Source organism: Molossus molossus, unplaced genomic scaffold (assembly GCF_014108415.1).
Source record: "Molossus molossus isolate mMolMol1 unplaced genomic scaffold, mMolMol1.p scaffold_m16_p_24, whole genome shotgun sequence".
Classification (NCBI taxonomy): Eukaryota; Metazoa; Chordata; class Mammalia; order Chiroptera; family Molossidae; genus Molossus; species Molossus molossus.
This window is the reverse complement of record NW_023425360.1, coordinates 45,143-62,388: the sequence shown is the minus strand read 5'-3', so window position 1 is coordinate 62,388 and position 17,246 is coordinate 45,143. Positions and strand designations below refer to the sequence as shown.

General features: G+C 43.0%; 1 protein-coding gene across 1 annotated transcript in view; it reads left to right on the top strand.

The window, feature by feature from the left end:
- The window catches only part of ETFA (electron transfer flavoprotein subunit alpha), a 53,433-nt gene extending 37,489 nt beyond the window's left edge, over window positions 1–15,944 (top strand). Inside the window, exons 10-12 of the mRNA XM_036278010.1 lie at window positions 3,473–3,538; window positions 9,501–9,581; window positions 15,710–15,944. Of these exons, the coding sequence (XP_036133903.1) occupies window positions 3,473–3,538; window positions 9,501–9,581; window positions 15,710–15,748 (186 nt within the window). The 3' untranslated portion in view covers window positions 15,749–15,944. The remainder of the gene's footprint in view (window positions 1–3,472; window positions 3,539–9,500; window positions 9,582–15,709) is intronic.
- The last annotated feature ends 1,302 nt before the right edge of the window (window positions 15,945–17,246 follow it).

Below are 17,246 nucleotides of genomic sequence, written 5' to 3'. Positions count from 1 at the left end.
GCTCTGAATCTCAGCTGCTGTAGGTATTTAGACTCTGCCCTTGTTCTGTGGGTGAGTCTACAGCTGCAGTGTTTTTCCAGTTTTGACAGAGGAAGAGAGATTTGTGCCTTTTTCTGCTGGTCTTTTTTATATTTCAGAATAACTTCTGGTCCTCTTGCTGCCCTGTAATTTTACTTTTCGCCACCAGTTCCCATTCCTTTTTTTAAATACATTTTTATTGATTTCAGAGAGAGAGGAAGGGAGCTGGGAGAGAGAGATAGAAACATTGATGAGAGAGAAACATCGATCGGCTGCCTCCTGCATGATCCCTACTGGGGATCGAGCCTACAACCCAGGCATGTGCCCTGACTGGGAACAAACTGGCGACCTCCTGGTGCATGGGACAGTGTTCAACCAACTGAGCCACACAGGCCAGGCCCAGACCAGCTGTGTTGGTTGTCCTAGTCTCCCCTTCCCTCCTTTACTATGGTTGTTGGGGTTCTAGCTCACCTGTAATACCTCTCTTTCCTTCTGTGCCTGTTCCTTTCTTTAACCCCACCACTTTTTGAATTCTTAATTGTTGTTCTCCCCTCCAGCATGCTTCTTATTTTCTCTCCAAACTATTTGTCTTGTTCAGTATCTGATTTTGAAGGAAAGTGCCTCAGGGCAGGGATTGCCTTGTTGTGTTGTTTGTCAGTGTCTAGTGCTGCATGAATTAGCATCTGTGGAGAGTTTTGTGCATACTGATTATTATTATTGAGATACAAAAATGCTTCCTGAACTATGAGGAAGCATATTATTAGTCTAATTGCCAGTACATGTTCTTTAAAAAAGAAGCCGCCTCCCTTTCTGCCAAGAGAGGATCAGATCTTAGAAAGAAGCCATAATTTAGGACTCATTCTTGGCTATTGTTTTAATGCTTGTTTGCAAGACAGTAAGGTCCTGTTGGTCATGAGGACCTATTTGGACTATTTGTGCCAGTGATCAGAAAGGCAGGAGTGATCTTGGAACCACCTGCTTTGGTTTGCTTTGGCCCAGAATCTGTTATTTCCTCGGTGGCATGGTTAAAGTCAGCAAACGGTATTCATTTCTCAGGAGGTTTAAAGTAAATTTCATTCATATTTATGTGGATGTTTACTGCTGGAATGAATCAACAACTTTATTAGCATTTTAGGATGTAAAAGGAGAGGCTTTTAAGACTTGTTGAATGTTAATGTGGACGTGTGTGTCACAAAGACTTGTTATGGAGCTATGATCCTTTCCACTGCTGGCTTTGAGACAGTTTCTTGGGTTAAAGTTCTTTATAACTTGTTGGCCAGGTTACCCTGAATGTGAGATTTAGTAAGTACATGTTGATTAACAATTTAATGAATGTCCTTTGAAGGAAATGTAACTCAGAATAAACTGAAATGATGTTAAACTTATCCATTGAAGTTACCTGCAGGTTTTCAATAGACTATAGTGGTGCTTTTTCTAAGGAAAGAAGCTTGTTTATCACTTACTGAGTATCCATGTCTAATGAGACAGTATAATGAGCGTTGCTCAACTGTGTAGCCATAATTGATATAGCCGAGGTGTTTGAGATGGACTCAGGGAATACGGGACTACTTTCCATCTTCAGCTACACTTGTGTGCATTGCCCCTCCCAACCCTGGGACCCAGTGTCTTCCTTGCCTTCAGGCTTTTGATGATTACTGTAGAGCAAGTTGAATCAGACAACAAGCACAGCTCTTTTTTCAGATGGTTAACTCCCTTTGGGGAGGGACTAGGTTTCCTTTTCCAGGGCACCCAGTGGTGTCCTGCTACTCTAGTACCTGAGGCCCAGGAATAGATAGCCCATCATGTGCTGGACAGTTACAGGTCTGAGGAATGCCCTGTTTGCACGGTTCTCAGGTCTGGCTGCACTTTAGAATGTCCTGGGAGCCTCTTTAAAAAGCTCCGGTGCTGGAGCTGTACCCCAGTTTACAACTGGGGAAATGGGGGAATGACTCCTGTACGGCCGTGCACACTTATATGTTATTAAAATCATAGCATTAGGTGGCAGGGACAGATCTCAGTTGAAATGCCCATTGATTTTGGACTGAGCAGTGGAGAAAAAAGGTGGGACACCTGACATTCACTGACTTTTGAAGGATCTGCCATGTAGTACAATGGTGTGTGACGGAGCCCTCTTTAGTGCCTTCCACGCTGTTAATATTGAGGAGGGACTGTGTTGTCAACGCACAGTCTGGATAGCTTGCACCCCTTACCCAAGCCAGGACTTGTTAGTTCAGTGTATGTGGCTAGTGGACAGAATGGAACAGTTAAGCCCTTTTATATTTTGATAATAGATATTTAATTACCCTTTTGATGTCTTTTTTAATTTAACTTATATTTTTCAATTACAGTTTACATTCAGTGTTATTTTGTATTAGTTTCAGGTGTACAACATAGTGGTTTGACAGTCTTATACTTTACCAAGTGTTCCCCTGATCTTTCTAGTACCCAATGATGAAAGTGAATTTTAATTTTCAAACGTGGTTACAGTACTTTAAAATTTTTAGATAGACAGACAGAGAGCAGCATTCAGTTGTCATTTCCTTTGTAATTATTGGGGGCAGAGGGATAGAAAGAGGTGCAACTGTCATCATCAACATTTACTTAGAAACTATAGTGTGTGGGCCCTTTTTTTTTTCATTATTGATTTTAGAGAGAGTAAGGGAGACGGAGAGAGAGATAGAAACATTGATGAAAGAGAACATCAACTGGCCACCTCCTGCATGCCCCCTACTGGGGATCAGACCCTTAACCTGGGCATGTGCCCTGACCGGTAATTGAACCAGTGACCTGTTGGTGCATGGGTCGATGCTCTACCACTGAGCCATACTAGCAGGGCATTGGGGCCCTGAAATACAAAGGTTGAGCCTATGTCTTCCAGAAGTTGTTCTCTCGGAGGGAGGGGAGGATGGGAGGGTGGATGGATCACAACATCCTGAGATTAATTTTATTTTATTTACTTTTCTAAGTAGGAAATTTAATAAACGTATCCTGATGACCATTTTAACAAATATCCTTTTATAAGAAGGCGAACAACTAAGAATAACCTCAGGCTGTGTGCATATATCGGTGCTTGTGTATTACTGTGCAATGTGTAGGCTGAGTAAGTAGGGACCGAATGACAAGTCGCACAGACTGAAGTGCTGCCTCAGAAACTGAGATTAAGTGAAACAGTAAACGTGAAATTATTAGCACAGTGGTTGACACATAGTTAATGCTCAATAGTTTTCATTATCCTTACTTATTATATCACTACTGCTATAGGAATTCAGAGAGAAAAGATGACTATGGGTTAGGGAGATCAGGGAAGGAGGATAGCATTGTTTAAATAATACTTATTGCATTTTTTTTTTATTTCGATATCTTTTACCTAAGACTTGAATTGCAAATGGCAAATACTTTGGAAGGTACCATATCACATAAGTACACATTAACAATACGTTCTCTTTTATTTCAGGAACTTTATATCGCTGTAGGAATATCTGGGGCCATCCAACATTTAGCTGGCATGAAGGACAGCAAGGTAATCACACAACAGCCTTGATGCTGGGGGGCTGGTCCTTATAGTTTTGGGTTTTACTGTGTGTTCTGTACCGTGCGAGGCCCACCGCTCACAGGTCTGGAGGCTGGCAGCGTGTGTTCTGTGCGCTGCCTGAAGACGCAGGAGGGTGGCCTATGCCGTGGGAAAGGCCTGATTTCCAGCTCCAGCGCTAGCTCACCTGTTTGCACCTCAGTTCCTTGCCTGTCCAATGCAATTTTGAGGTCCCTTTCAACTCTGTGGATAGAAAATGTGGGGTGAAAACAACTCGATGAGGTTCTGACTATGTAACTAATGTGTGAGCTTCTGATCTCTCATTCTCTGTCTGCTTCCCCCTGGTGCCTAACAGTCCCCTCTCCTTTGTTAGAAAGACCCCTCTTCTTGGGTTGTTACTGACGGACACATTTTGAGTTGGAGTGTCTTAAGACTACAGTAATTAAAAATAATACATTATACATAGGAAACATTTGATTTTAACTTGCTGCTTGGACTGTATCTAGAAGTCCTGTGTAATGACTCTGCGAACATATATTTCAGAATATGACACAATAATCCATGCATAACAGTGTACAGTTTGAATTATGAACTTAGTCTTTCATGAATTCAGAGGTACTTCTGACACTCCTGCTTTTATCCATTTGGATGGAATTTTGATATAAAAGCTAATAAAACTTTAACAGACTTAACTTCTGTCTTGAAAAGATGCCTGCACTACCTTCTTGTAACCTGTAAATAAATTGCCTCAGAAGCAGTCAGATTTCACAGTTGGATGGCAGGTTTCAGTTCTGAAAACAGCAGTGCCAGTGGGGAGAATGTTATTGCTGTCTTAAAGGGAAAACACGCAACACCATCAACCTTAAAAAAATATTCTTAGCTGGGTCATTTCAGACATATCTAGACTTCTGCTTCTCGAAAATAAGAGAGTCTGCCTGCCATGATGATCCTGGTGAGAATTCTCATTCCATGCCAACAGGGCTGGGTTGGGGAAGAGATGGACTAGATAGTGCACGTCAAAGCAAAAAGGGAACAACTGGAATGAGGAAACCAGTGTTGGGAGCAATGCACAAGCACCACCTTGAGCCAAGAGTTTGTCCAGTCAACAGATATTCAGCACATGTACTACATGCAGGGGAAGCTTAAATGAAAAAGACACTGCCCCTGTGATCATCACTGTCTAGTGTGGGAGACAAAGCAATCTCTGGTTGTAATTTTCAGAGCTTTGGTTAAGCTCTGAAACAGGATTTTAGAGTGACTGATTTAAATCTAAAAGTTGCATTCATAAACCTGATAGCTGCATTTAAAAAACAATAAGTTTTGCCCTGACCACTTTGGCTCGGCGGTTTGTCGGCCTGCGGTCCAGAGAGACCCGGGTTCGGTTTCCGCTAGGGGCATGTGCCTCGGTTGCAGTTTGTCCCCGACCCTGGTCCAACCAGGGTCGTGCGGGTGGCGGCCACTCGATGTGTCTCTTTCACATTGATGTTTCTATCTCTCTCTTCCTCTCTCTCCCTCCTGCTCTATCTGAAAAATGAGAATATATCCTTGGGTGAGGATTAAAAAAAAACAAAACTAAAAAACAATAAGTTTTTATAGATTTTTTTTTTAGAGAGAGATGGAAACATCAATCAGCTGCCCCCCCCCCCCCCGTTTGATTTCAGACCAGGAATCAAACGGGGACCTCTCAGTCCAAGGGATGCTGCTCAATCTTCTGAGCCACACCAGCTGGGCTGATAACTATAGGGTTTTTAAATTTTTATTTTATTTTTAATTCTCACCTGAGGATTTTTTTTTTTTTACATTTATCTTTAGACAGAGTGGGAGGGAGGAGAGAGAGAGAGAGAGAGAGAGAGAGAGAAACATTGATGTGAAAGAGACACATCAATTGGTTGCCACCTACACCACCCCAGCCAGGGCCAGGGACAAACTGCGACCGAGGTACGTGCCCTTGGCCGGAATCGAACCCGGGACTCTTTGGTCCACAGGCTGATGCTCTAACTGCTGAGCCAAACGGCCAAGGCTGATAGCTACAGTTTTAATTAGCATTGTGGTATAGTTGAAAGAATATGACGTGATTATTATATCAAATGAATCAATGTAATGTGTTTTTGAAGTATATGCATATTGATAAGGTTGAACACAATCTGTACTTTTAAAACTCTGTAACGAAGAATTGTTAAGAACATATAGAGAGCTCTACAGTGTAAGCAAGATTTTATCATAGTTATGTACATACATTTGATAATTCAGGAATATTCTTTTAGTAATCTGAAAAACTATAACCATCCCAAGTCTTTTTTTCTTAAATACTTTTGTGGTTCTTTGCCCACAGTTATGTGCTGTTTCTTTAAAAATAACTTTTATATAGTGGGATGAAAAAGCTTTCAGATGATTAAACTGTTAGATGTTTAAATAGGTGGCCTCCAGGAAAATCATTACCCATCCGTAATTAAATAAATCTTTGCTAGTAGCTGTGGGCCAGGCTACATATGCCTAGAGGAGGAACACCTCCATGCAGATCTGAGCCTGTGACTCAGAGTGTTTGTCTTTGGGACTTTGGGTTTGAGGCTCAGATGGAAACCATGGTTTATATTCTCTGACCACACATCTTTCAGTATATATGGCCCGTTCCTCTGTATGGGTAGTTTCCCATACTGCACTGTGCTCCAGTCTTTGGTATTCTAAAAGATTGTGCCCATCGTTTTGAGGGGCTCCTCAGGGGCTCCTGTAGGGGATAACATGTGTTGTGTGGCCTGTATTTTAAGTCAAACTATATAAAAATACTTTAAAAATACGTTCTAGCTGTTTTCATGTGACAGAGTAATAGGCAGGTAGAAACTTAATTTTGCTTCTAGAGATTTGAATTACTATAACCTATAAAATTTAAACTCTGACTTTAATTGCAGTGGTGTTAGAAGTCATCTATGGGGAATACCAAGTTATATATCTTTGCTGTTAATAAAAGAATAATTGGTGCCCTGGCCGGTTTTGCTCAGCGGTTAGAGCGTCGGCATGTGGTCCAGAGAGACCCAGGTTCGGTTCCCGCTAAGGGCATGTACCTTGGTTGGTCGTGCGGGTGGCAGCCACTCGATGTGTCCCTTTCACATCGATGTTTCTCTCTCTCTCTCTCTCTCTCTCTCTCTCTCTCTCTCTCCCTCCCACCATCAAATAATGGAAAAATGTCCTCAGGTGAGGATTAAAAAAGAAAAGAATAATTGATAGACACAGCACCTCCTTGAGTGACTATTTTCCCTGATCTGTTACTAATCTGTCATTATAACCAGTCACATTTAAAAATTTTATAGGAGAAAAGAAAGATTTTTGGTAGTTTTTGAAGGAGATGCAGTAAATTACTTGTTTTATTATATTTATAAGCTACATACATAAGATCTTAAACTTTTGTATTTTAAAGTTCTTCTTTACTAACAGGCTGACTAGTTAATGTATATTCTCACACTAGACCCAGGATAATAATTTTGAAATACAAAGTGGAATGCAGTATATAGAGGGTAAATTGTTTGAGCTACGAAGGCTATAAGTTTTCTTATTTGAAATATAACATTTATAATCACAAGTTTAAATTTATATGTTAATAGGAATAGAAAATATTGATCTTTTGACAAGTGAAATGGGCTGAGGATTGACTCTAAGCATAAGAAATATCTCATGATGACTGATAAAGTCTTACTAAACAAAGCACACCAAATATAAAATAATTTAATTTTTAATCCATGGTTTTTGTTTTATTCAGTGTATCTAAAATTTTTCATTGACCTGCATAACTTTCCAGTTATATTTTGTTTAAGTAAGATTATTAAGGTATAAATGATATACCGTAAAATTAAACATTTTTAGCATACTCAACTTAAAATTTTTTTTTATTAAAATACACACAAAATTTACCATCTTAACCATTTTAGGTATATAATTAAAAATTGTGGCCCGCCTGGTGTGGTTCAGTGGTTGAGCGTTGACCCATACACCAAGAGGTCCCCTGGTTTGATTCCCGGTCAGGGCACATGTCCAGGTTGTGGGCCAAATCCCCAGTGGTGGGCATATAGGAGGTGGCCAGTCCATGTTCTCTCATCAGTGTCTCTCTCTCTCTCTCTCTCTCTCTCTCTCTCTCTCTCTCTCTCTCTCTCCCCCCCCCAAAATCAATAAAGAAAAAAATATTTTTAATTGTGTAAACATTACGTAGTCAATGTGTATAAAGTAAATTCAGAATGTTGTGCACCTACCTACCACCCTTTATCTCCAGAACTCTTCATTTTGTATAACTCTTTCCATTCCCCGCAACCACCATTCTGCTTTCTGTCTCTCTGATTTGAGTACTCTGAGTACCTCATATAAATGGAATCATCATACACATTTGTCTTTTTGTGACTGTTTTATTTCACTTAGCATATGTCCTCAAGGTTCATCCATGTTGTAGCCTGTGTCAGAATTTCCACCCTTTAATTTCCTGCCTTTTTAGGCCGAATCATATTTTATTGTATGTATATGTACCATATTTTGTGTATCCACTAATCCATGGATAGATATTTGGATTACTTTCCCATTTTAGTTATTGTAAATAATGCTGCTATGAACGTATACAACTATGTGTTTGAAACCCTCTTTTCAAATCTTTAGGTTGTATACCAAGAAATAGAATTGCCAGTTCATATAGTAATTCTATTATTAATTTTTTGAGGAACTGCCATAATATTTTCCTCAGTGGCTATACCAGCAGTCATTCACAAGGGTTCTAATTATTCCACCTCCTCACCAACACTTACTTTCTTTTTATTTTAACAAGATGACGTTTATTATTATTTTTATATTTTTGGTTAATCCTCACACGAGGACATTTTTTAATTGATTTTTAGAGTGGGAGGGAAGGATGGAGGGGAAGAGAGAGAGAAAAAAACATCAATATGATTGTGACACATCGATTGGTTGTCTCCCGCAGGACCCCGACCAGGGCTGGAGATTGAACCTGCAACCCAGGCACGTGCCTTGACCGGGAATCAAACCCATGACCCTTCAGTTCGGGGGGGGGGCGACTGCAGTTCAGTTGCAGTGCCAAACTGGCCAGGTCTATTCTCGCTCTGTGATGGTTGTAGGCTGTGTCTGTCTTCTCTAGACTCCTGAGCCACACCTTTCCCTGGACACTATGGTCACTCATTAGTTTCTCCACGTCTGCAGTTGCTTTTGAACTTCCTAGTCTGGTCCCAAAAAAGTGGAAAAAGCAGAAATGAAGGGACCAGAAAAAGCACAATGTCCTTTTTATCTCCTGCAAATAACTTTAGCCAGAGGGTGAGGGGCTTGCAACAGTGGGGGAGGTGTGGCATCAGTGGCCTCCCTCCTCTTTGCCTTTCCTCCTGTGATCTGAGCAGCAGTCAGTGACGTCAGCACTGATCCCCAGTATTTGGAGGACAGGGTCCCTTCTGCCACCTCACTTCTGCAAGATGTGTGCAAGCTTCTCCAGGAAGGTGCACAGTGGCCTGCTGCCAGGGATGCGCGGGGAAGATGGGATGGGGAGCTGCTCTGTGCTAAGGGCTGCAGTTCACCCACGAGCCTTCCATAGACCCCGGAGTTCTGAGATGGTTACATCACACAGATTCCGCCGTTGCAGTTTTTGTGTAGTTGGGGAGACAGATTCCTGATGCTCCCCGCAGTCCTCTGATTTGTCACTTCTCTAAAATCAAACATTGGTTTATAAGTAAAATAATAATCTTAAAAATAATTATTTAAAACCTTTTTATTACTGTGATGGGTTGATGGTGAGGGTGGAAGATAACTTTATGTTCCAACACAGAAAGTTCAAATGTATTGTATTGGCACAAATGCGTCTTATCTGGTAGACATTTCTAACACTGTGGATTTGTTATTAGGGAAGTTAAAGTAGAAATATCAATTTATGTGTTATGTTTTCTTGACAAAGGTCAAACTCCTTGTTTATATTTCACAGACAATTGTGGCAATTAACAAAGACCCAGAAGCTCCAATTTTTCAGGTGGCGGATTATGGAATAGTTGCTGATTTATTCAAGGTAAGCTGGCGTGGAGCGTGATGGTTGTTACCTAGATTGTCATCTGAGAACCTCTCAGAATTAGGGAGGAAGCTGTTATAGGGAGACATTGTGTGTTTGTATATCTATGTGTCTGTCTGTGTATGAATATATGAACATATATGCCCATTTTGAACTACTTAACTTGAAGTTGTCCTAGTGAATACATGATGTTTATGTAGAGCATTCGAACTTTCCCTTTAAGGAGTCTATGTTGTCTTTAAAATATCCATATGGCTCTTGGCATCTCAAGTGCTGAGTTGGTACACAGTGTGAACCTATCGTCCTGTTTGGCATGTACTGTAAAGTTTGCATCAGACTCCCTCATCTGGAGATTTATCATCATGCTATAGCTTTTCAGGAAAAGAGTGGACACTCAAGTCCAGCTTACCTTATTCAACAGGTCTGCTCCACTAGTGTGCTTGAGAGTTAAAGCCTTTCTAACGAGCCAGATATAGGGAGAGCACTACTTTCCCCTGTCACACTCTTCACTCTTTCAGTGTTCTTTCTGCTCTGCTGCTACCTCCATTATTTGTCCTCCCCATGAAATAGATTATTTTAGTGGTATTGATGAGCGCCTGATAACCATTAGATCACATTTAAAGGTTACAGTTTATGCATGACCTGGCCTCTTTTTGTCCCTCAGGGCCTGCCTACAAGCTTCTAGGTTACCTTGTGCAGAAATCACTCATGCAGGGATGGAGGTTCTGAGAGTAGCATCCAACCCTGGGGAAGCCGGTTTGCCGCAGTAAGGAAGCCCTCTATGCAGGGGGCTCCATGGGGAGTCTGCACCCCGAGGACAGAACTGTGGGTGGTCCGCCCAGCAAGGGGGTTGGCTTGTTACTGTGGCCTTACCAGCATTATATACAATCCAGATGAACTAATAGGTGCACATCTGTACTCTGAAGTGCACGTCTATGTTCAGTGAAGGATGTACCCCATAGTGGTTCACTAATTGCTCCGTAAGTAGTGCAGACCTAGAGTAGGGCTGTTGTCTTAGGTGAGCATGGGACATCCTTCCCCAAAGAGCCTATATCTTGCCTTGGGGTCCTGTTACCTGGCCTAACTGTGTAAGGACAAAACAATGGCAGTCATTTGATTGCAAAGCTATCCCAATAAAAGTTACTATGAAAAGGGGGAGCTTTTTGTATTTCTGTACAAGGATGACTTTGTGCAAATTAAGTAGTAAGCATTTAGTTCAGTGAGATCCAATTAACAGGTTAAAAGCTTTTAATTTAATTGAGAGAGCTCAGAGAGGTCTCTTGGTGAAAGTCCTAGGACAGTGAAGTGGAAAGGGACCTGAGAAGTCATCCAGTCAGCGGAGATTCTTAAGCTATTTTTGATGTTTCAAGAAGCCCACACTTGACTACAGTGAGGTTGCACAAAGACAGTGTTTGCTCTTAGGTAGAATTGTATTAAGGTAGTGACTATCTCTTGCCAATCAGAAGCTCTGAAGCAAAATTGTATATGTCTTTGATTAGTACAAAGGGAGAGGAGTTAACTGGTCCTTAAAAATGCAGTCTGGGAAAAAATAGTTAAAGAATGTGAAAATAGCCCTGGCCAGTTTGGCTCAGCAGTTAGAGCATCAGCCTGCGGAGTGAAGGGCCGTGGGTTCAGTTCCGGTCAAGGGTACATGCCTGGGTTGCATGTTCGATCCATGGCCTTGGTAGGAGTTGGACAGGAGGCAACCAGGCCATGTCTCTCTCACATCGATGTTTCTTTCCCTCTCTCCCTCTCTATATAAAAATCAATGAAAAAAAAATCCTTGGGTGTGAGGGTTAACAAGAACAAACAAATAAATAAATAATAAATATAATCACCTAAAAAATGTGAAAATATTGCTTAACTTGCAGCCTCCCATTTGTTTCTACAAGCAAGGTGCGTTCTTTTTAATTTGCCTGTGTTCCCGAGAGATGTAATTTGGGGAAATTACTCAGCAAGTTATTGGCACAACTACACCAGGCTCCTGATTCTGTCCTTTTTCTCATCACTTTGCCTTCCCAGTTCACCAGGTGCTACAGCTGGGATATCCACCACTATGTGACTTTAGATAGGTTGCAGTAAAAAAAAGAACCACATCTTTGACAGACTCGAGGAGCCTAGAGTTTTTTCACACATTGTTTTCTCAGTTGAAATCAGAATCAGTGTAACATAGATGATTATCACAGTAATTCTGACGGAAGAGTGGACACGGTTGTTTAGTGAATGTACTTACTGGGAACACGCTCTGTCTTTTAAAAATCAAATATTTGGCCTGGTGGGCGAGGCTCAGTGGATTGAACATCATCCCATGGACTGAGAGGTCCCAGTTCGATTCCCGGTCAGGGCACATGCCTGGGTTGCAGGCTCGATCCATGCAGGAGACAGCAATCGATGTTTCTATCTATCTCTCCCTTCCTCTCTCTAAAAAATTGATAAAAACATTTAAAAATAGCCCTGGCCAGTTTGGCTCAGCGGTTGGAGCGTCGGCCTGCAGACCAGAGAGTCCCAGGTTTGGCTCCCGCTAGGAGCATGTACCCCCCCCCCCCAAAAAGGCATTTAAAAATAAAAAATTTAAAAGTATAACAACATTTAAAATGTGAATATACCACATTTTGTTTACCCATTCATCATTTGATGGACCTTCTGGTTGTTTCCACGTCTTGGCTGTTATAAATAATGCTGCTGTGAGCATTCATGTCTAAGTTTCTGTAATTTCATCTTGTTGGGGTATATATTGAGGCATGGAATTGCTGGGTCCCTTGATAACTCTACCTTTTGAAGAATTGCCTGTTTTCCAAAGTGGCTGCCCTATTTTACAATTCCACTAGTAATATATGAGGGTCCCAATTTCTCCTAACACTTATTATTGTCTGTCTTTTTTTATTATAGCCATTCCAGGGGGAGCGAAGTAATATTTCATTGTGGTTGTGATTTGCATTATTGGCCATTTGTATATTTTCTTTGGAGAAATGTCTATTCAAGTTCTTTGCCCATTTAAAAATTGTACTGTCTTTTGTTGTTGTAGAGTTACAAGAATTCTTTAGGTATTCTGTAAACAAGTTCCTTATCAAGTATATAACTTGCAAATTTTTCTTCCCATTCTGTGGGTTGGCTTTGCACTTACTTGATAATGTCATTTGATGCACAAAATGCTTAACATTCTGAGGAAGTTCAGTTTATCTGTTTCTCATTTTATAACTTGTGTGGTAGGCATCATTTATATGAAGCTTTTGTGCTTAATCCAGTGCACCGAATACTAGCCTACAAGTATCTGTTAAGTCCTTGCTTCCAGTTCCTTTGGGTATGTACCTTAGGGTGGAATTGCTGGATAATATGGTAATTCTGTGTTTAGCTTTTTGAAGAACCTGCAAACTGCTTTCTTCAGTGGGTGTCCCACTTTACATTCCCACCAGTAGTGTTCCAGTTTCTTCACATCTTTTCAAACATTTTTTATTTACCGTTTTAAAAACCATAGCCCTCCTAGTGGTTGTGAAGTGGTATCTCATGTGGTTTTATTTCCCTAAAGACTAATGATGTTGAGCATCTTTCATGTGTTTATTCGCCATTAGTATATCTTCTTTGGAGATATTGAATTGAGATATTAAATTGAATTGTTTGTATTTTTCTTGTTGGATTTTTTGTTTTGTTTTTTTATCCCCACCCGAGGACATTTTTCCATTTTTTGTACAGATAGAATGGGAGGGAGAGAGAGGAAGGGAGAGAGAGAGAGAAACATCGACGTGAAGGGACATATCGAGTGGCTGCCACCCACACGACCAACCAGGGCCGGGGACAAACTGCAACCGAGGTACGTGCCCTTAGCGGGAACCGAACCCGGGTCTCTCCGGACCACAGGCCGACGCTCTAACCGCTGAGCCAAACTGGCCAGGGCTGTATTTTTCTTGTTGGATTTTAGGAGTTCATATATTGTGGATATTAAAACCTTATCAGAGATATGATTTTCAAATATTTTCTCCCATTTTGAAGGTTGCCTTGCTTTCTTGATTATGTCCTTTGATGCACAGCATTTTAAAGTTTTGACGAAATCAAATTTAAGTTTATTCTTTTGTTTTTGTTCTTGGTGGCATACATACCTAACATCCATTGCCAAATTCCAAGGTCATAACGATTTACCCTTATGGTTTCCTCTAGGAGTTTTATGCTTTTAGCTTTTATAGTTACATTGTTGATCCATTTTGAATTAATTTTTGTATAGGATGTGAGGTGAGGGTCTAGCTTCATTTTTTTGGCATGTGACTGCCCAGGTGTTTCAGCACCATTTTTGTTGTAGAGACTGTTCTGTTTCCCATTGATTGGACATGGCACACTGTTACTGCAAAGGAGACCTGGCCCTGAGCAGGTTTGCCTAGGGCCAGCCAGAAGTGTGTGGGTTTTCAACTTTGTGCAGGAATATTTTCACAACATGAATCCAAGTAACTATGAAGGAATGCTTATTAAAGCTGGGGACAGTGAAATAAGGAAGGGTTTAGCATAGAAGAAGCAACAGGAACCTAGACTGGGCTCCCCAGGTCTCTGGGAAGTCGGAGAAAAAGGGGGTCATTGGGAACAGGTTCAACGTTAGCCTGCAGATGAGTTGCCACTGCCCAGTGCTCCCCTGGTTGCAGTTCTTGTGGGGCCCCTAGAGTTTAGGAGGTACCTCCCTGTAGAGGAAGAAGAGAGAGAAGAAGGGAAAAGGGACTGGTGGGGTTGCTCCCCAGAGGGAGAGCACACTAGGTCCTTTGTCTTGAGGTTTTCTGGGTGTGTTCCTTCAAGGTCGTGGTCCTCACTGATAGGTCAGTGTCAGGGCAGGGCGTTGTTAGTCATTGTGTCTGGCCCTGGTGTCATCCATCTGGTTTTGCTGCTCTTCTGGGTCTGGAGCTGAAATAGATGTTGTTATCTCCAGGGAGGTGACCTTCTGTATCTGCTGTAAATTGCTCTGCCAGTTTGTTCAGCTCTGTCTCAGTCTCCCTGTATCACTTGTCCTGGTGACTGGCCTGTCTCAGTACCACCTGTGTCTTTCAGCTTGCACCAGTCCCAGCACAGCTATAGACCAGAGTGGGAGGAGTGCTGCCAGTGCTGGGTGTTGCCTGAGCTAGTGCCTGCTGGCTCCGTGGCGAACGGCCTTTCAGTGGGCTGCAGACAGTGACGTTTGGAAGAAACAACATGTCGACAATCTCCTTAATAAATTTTGTACGAACACATTATTTCCACATAATGGAAATGTAGCTCTCTTAAATAATTGAACGGCTGTGTTCATCAGGGGGTGTGCAGCTGGGATCTTGGTGCGCTAGGATGGTTGACAGCCCCTTGGAAGCCTGGGTAACTGATATTTTACACAAGTGGCTCCTGGTGCTTAGGTGGGCCGTGGGATGCCCCCCCGCAGTCCCCACACACAGCTCGCCACCATTGCCCAGGCTGTCGCAAGGAGCTCCACACTAAAAGCTGCAGTTGCAGCCACTGAACTGCGAAGACTCAAGGGTTGGTAAATAGTCCTTTTTAACATGGGCGCCACCTCGATCAGTTTCTCTCGCTGTGCTTTCTCACTCTGTCCCTCTGTCTGCTAGCCAGCCACTGCATTAGCAGAAGGCTTTGATTTCACAGAGGGAGGATCTTCAGTGTTCAGCATACAGCTCGTTGTGCATGTGCCAGAAGATAGTGACGAGCTGCGTGTGTAGCAGCAGTGTTTGTGAGTGGTGAGTGAGCAAGAGAGGTTTGAGGAGGCTGACAGGAGTCATAACTGAGCTAGAGACAGTGTGAGGCCTTTGAACGAAAGGCGGGAGTGCAGTGTGGAAGGGGGTGCTGAGAAACTCAGGTACCTGGGCACGCACAAAAAGCACTGCGCTTCCTGTTTTGTGAGGAACCTTTCTGAGGTTTGTGATTGTGTCAGAAAGGCTCCCAGGCAATGAGTTGGTTCTTGGCCCTGCCCAGGGGTCTCTCCCTCCAAGGTGTGTAGGTGCCCATGATGGAGGAGAGACAAGGAGGACGGAGTGCCTGGGGGGAGAGCAGGCAGGTGGGCCTCTAGAGGGTTCTTCCCTCTGTTGGCCCCGAGGGCTTCCTGGGGGTGGTGATGTGTGAAGGCTCTAGTGGCTTCATCACTGTACTTATTTTTTTTTTTTTTTAATTTGCAGGTAGTTCCTGAAATGACCGAGCTATTGAAGAAAAAATGAGTCGTGATCATGTCTTAAGAAGAAAAATTATGAGAGTATTCAGCTGAAATGATAGATATTCATGGCTTTTATAACAATCAGTGGGAAGCTGCATTTCTGACAGATGCCAGAAGGCTTGTTTATGGGGCTGTCATGTTTCTTTTTAAGTGTGATTCCAAACAATTATTTTTGAAATTTTCTAATTCTATAATAAAATACATAATAAAATCTTTCCACAGCTTTAAAACGACTACCAGAAATATGCCTAGCTTCATGAAGAGAGAGAGAAATTGAAGAAAGGGAGTAAGGATTCATTTATTTTTTCCTTCACCTGACTTGTTCATGAGGGCTCTGTGAGGCAGGATGGTAAACATGGTGTAGCCACCATCCTAATGCACCTCTCCTAGTCAGGAGGAGGGAAGTGGGCTGGCAGAGGCAGAGGTGAGAAAGCGCGGCCCAAAGCATGAAGGTGTCTCAGTACCCGTCTTCAGAAACCACAGCTGGCGTGACAGAAGCACTGCAGAGCTCAGCCCGACCCTGCTGAACGTGCGTGCTGACTGAAGTGAATTACTTCCCATGTCACCTCACGGTTTTGTCAGCTTACAGCTCTTTGCGACTGTGAAGGAGGGGAGTGGAGGGGAGAGGCAGCCTCCAGACAGTGCGGCAGGTAGTCCGACAATTTGTGATTGGTCAGTGTTGAGTCCCACTCCGGGACGCTCTGCTGTGTTTGCCCCTCATGGCTTCCTTTGCTTTCAGAGAGCAGCCAGGCCTGCGAGTCACCACACGTGTGCTCAGCCCAGCACTCAGCTGCCCTAGAGTGTGGCTGAGATCGAGTCTCTCACAAGAAGCTAGAAGTTGTGAGAGCAAGCCCAGGACAAGTCGGAGAGGCTTAGGCCAGGCCTGCAGGAGGGTGTGGGCTGCTGGAGGGCCAGCATAGCGGTGCACTGAGATGGAGCTGTCGCCTGATGGCCGGTCTGCAGCAGTCACAGGACTTCAAGCACAAGGGGCAGCAGGGAGGAGCTGGGAAGTGGCCGGTGATACATGAGGGAGGGGCGGAGGGACCAGCTGGAGCTGATGCGCCGAACCTTTTTGATCTGTGTCATAATCAGTCCCTTGCTGTGAAACACTTTTTAAAATTAAATGTCTGGCATTTCAACCTTCCGTCAACAAGGTGAGAGGAGGGGGGTGATGCTTTTGTGGGAGCCATAGGTCCTAGTGCATCCGAGCTGCGCAGTCCCCGGTCCAGCCCCTGTACAGAGAGAGTGCTGTGGAAGAAGTGAGGAAGGTAAAGTGACTTGTCCAGGGCTACGTGGATTGAATCGCCCTCGGGAAAGTGATTCTGGTTACAGTCCTTGAAGCTCCTCCCAAGGGAGCTCCTGACCTTGCTCAGGGTCGTCCCCATGTACCCCCCCCCATCCCTGTTGGACATGATAACGGGGAATAGGAGAGACAGCAAAGGGAGGACTGTCCCAGGTGGTACCAGCATGGTTCCTAGACTCAGAGTTGAACTGGGTCTGTC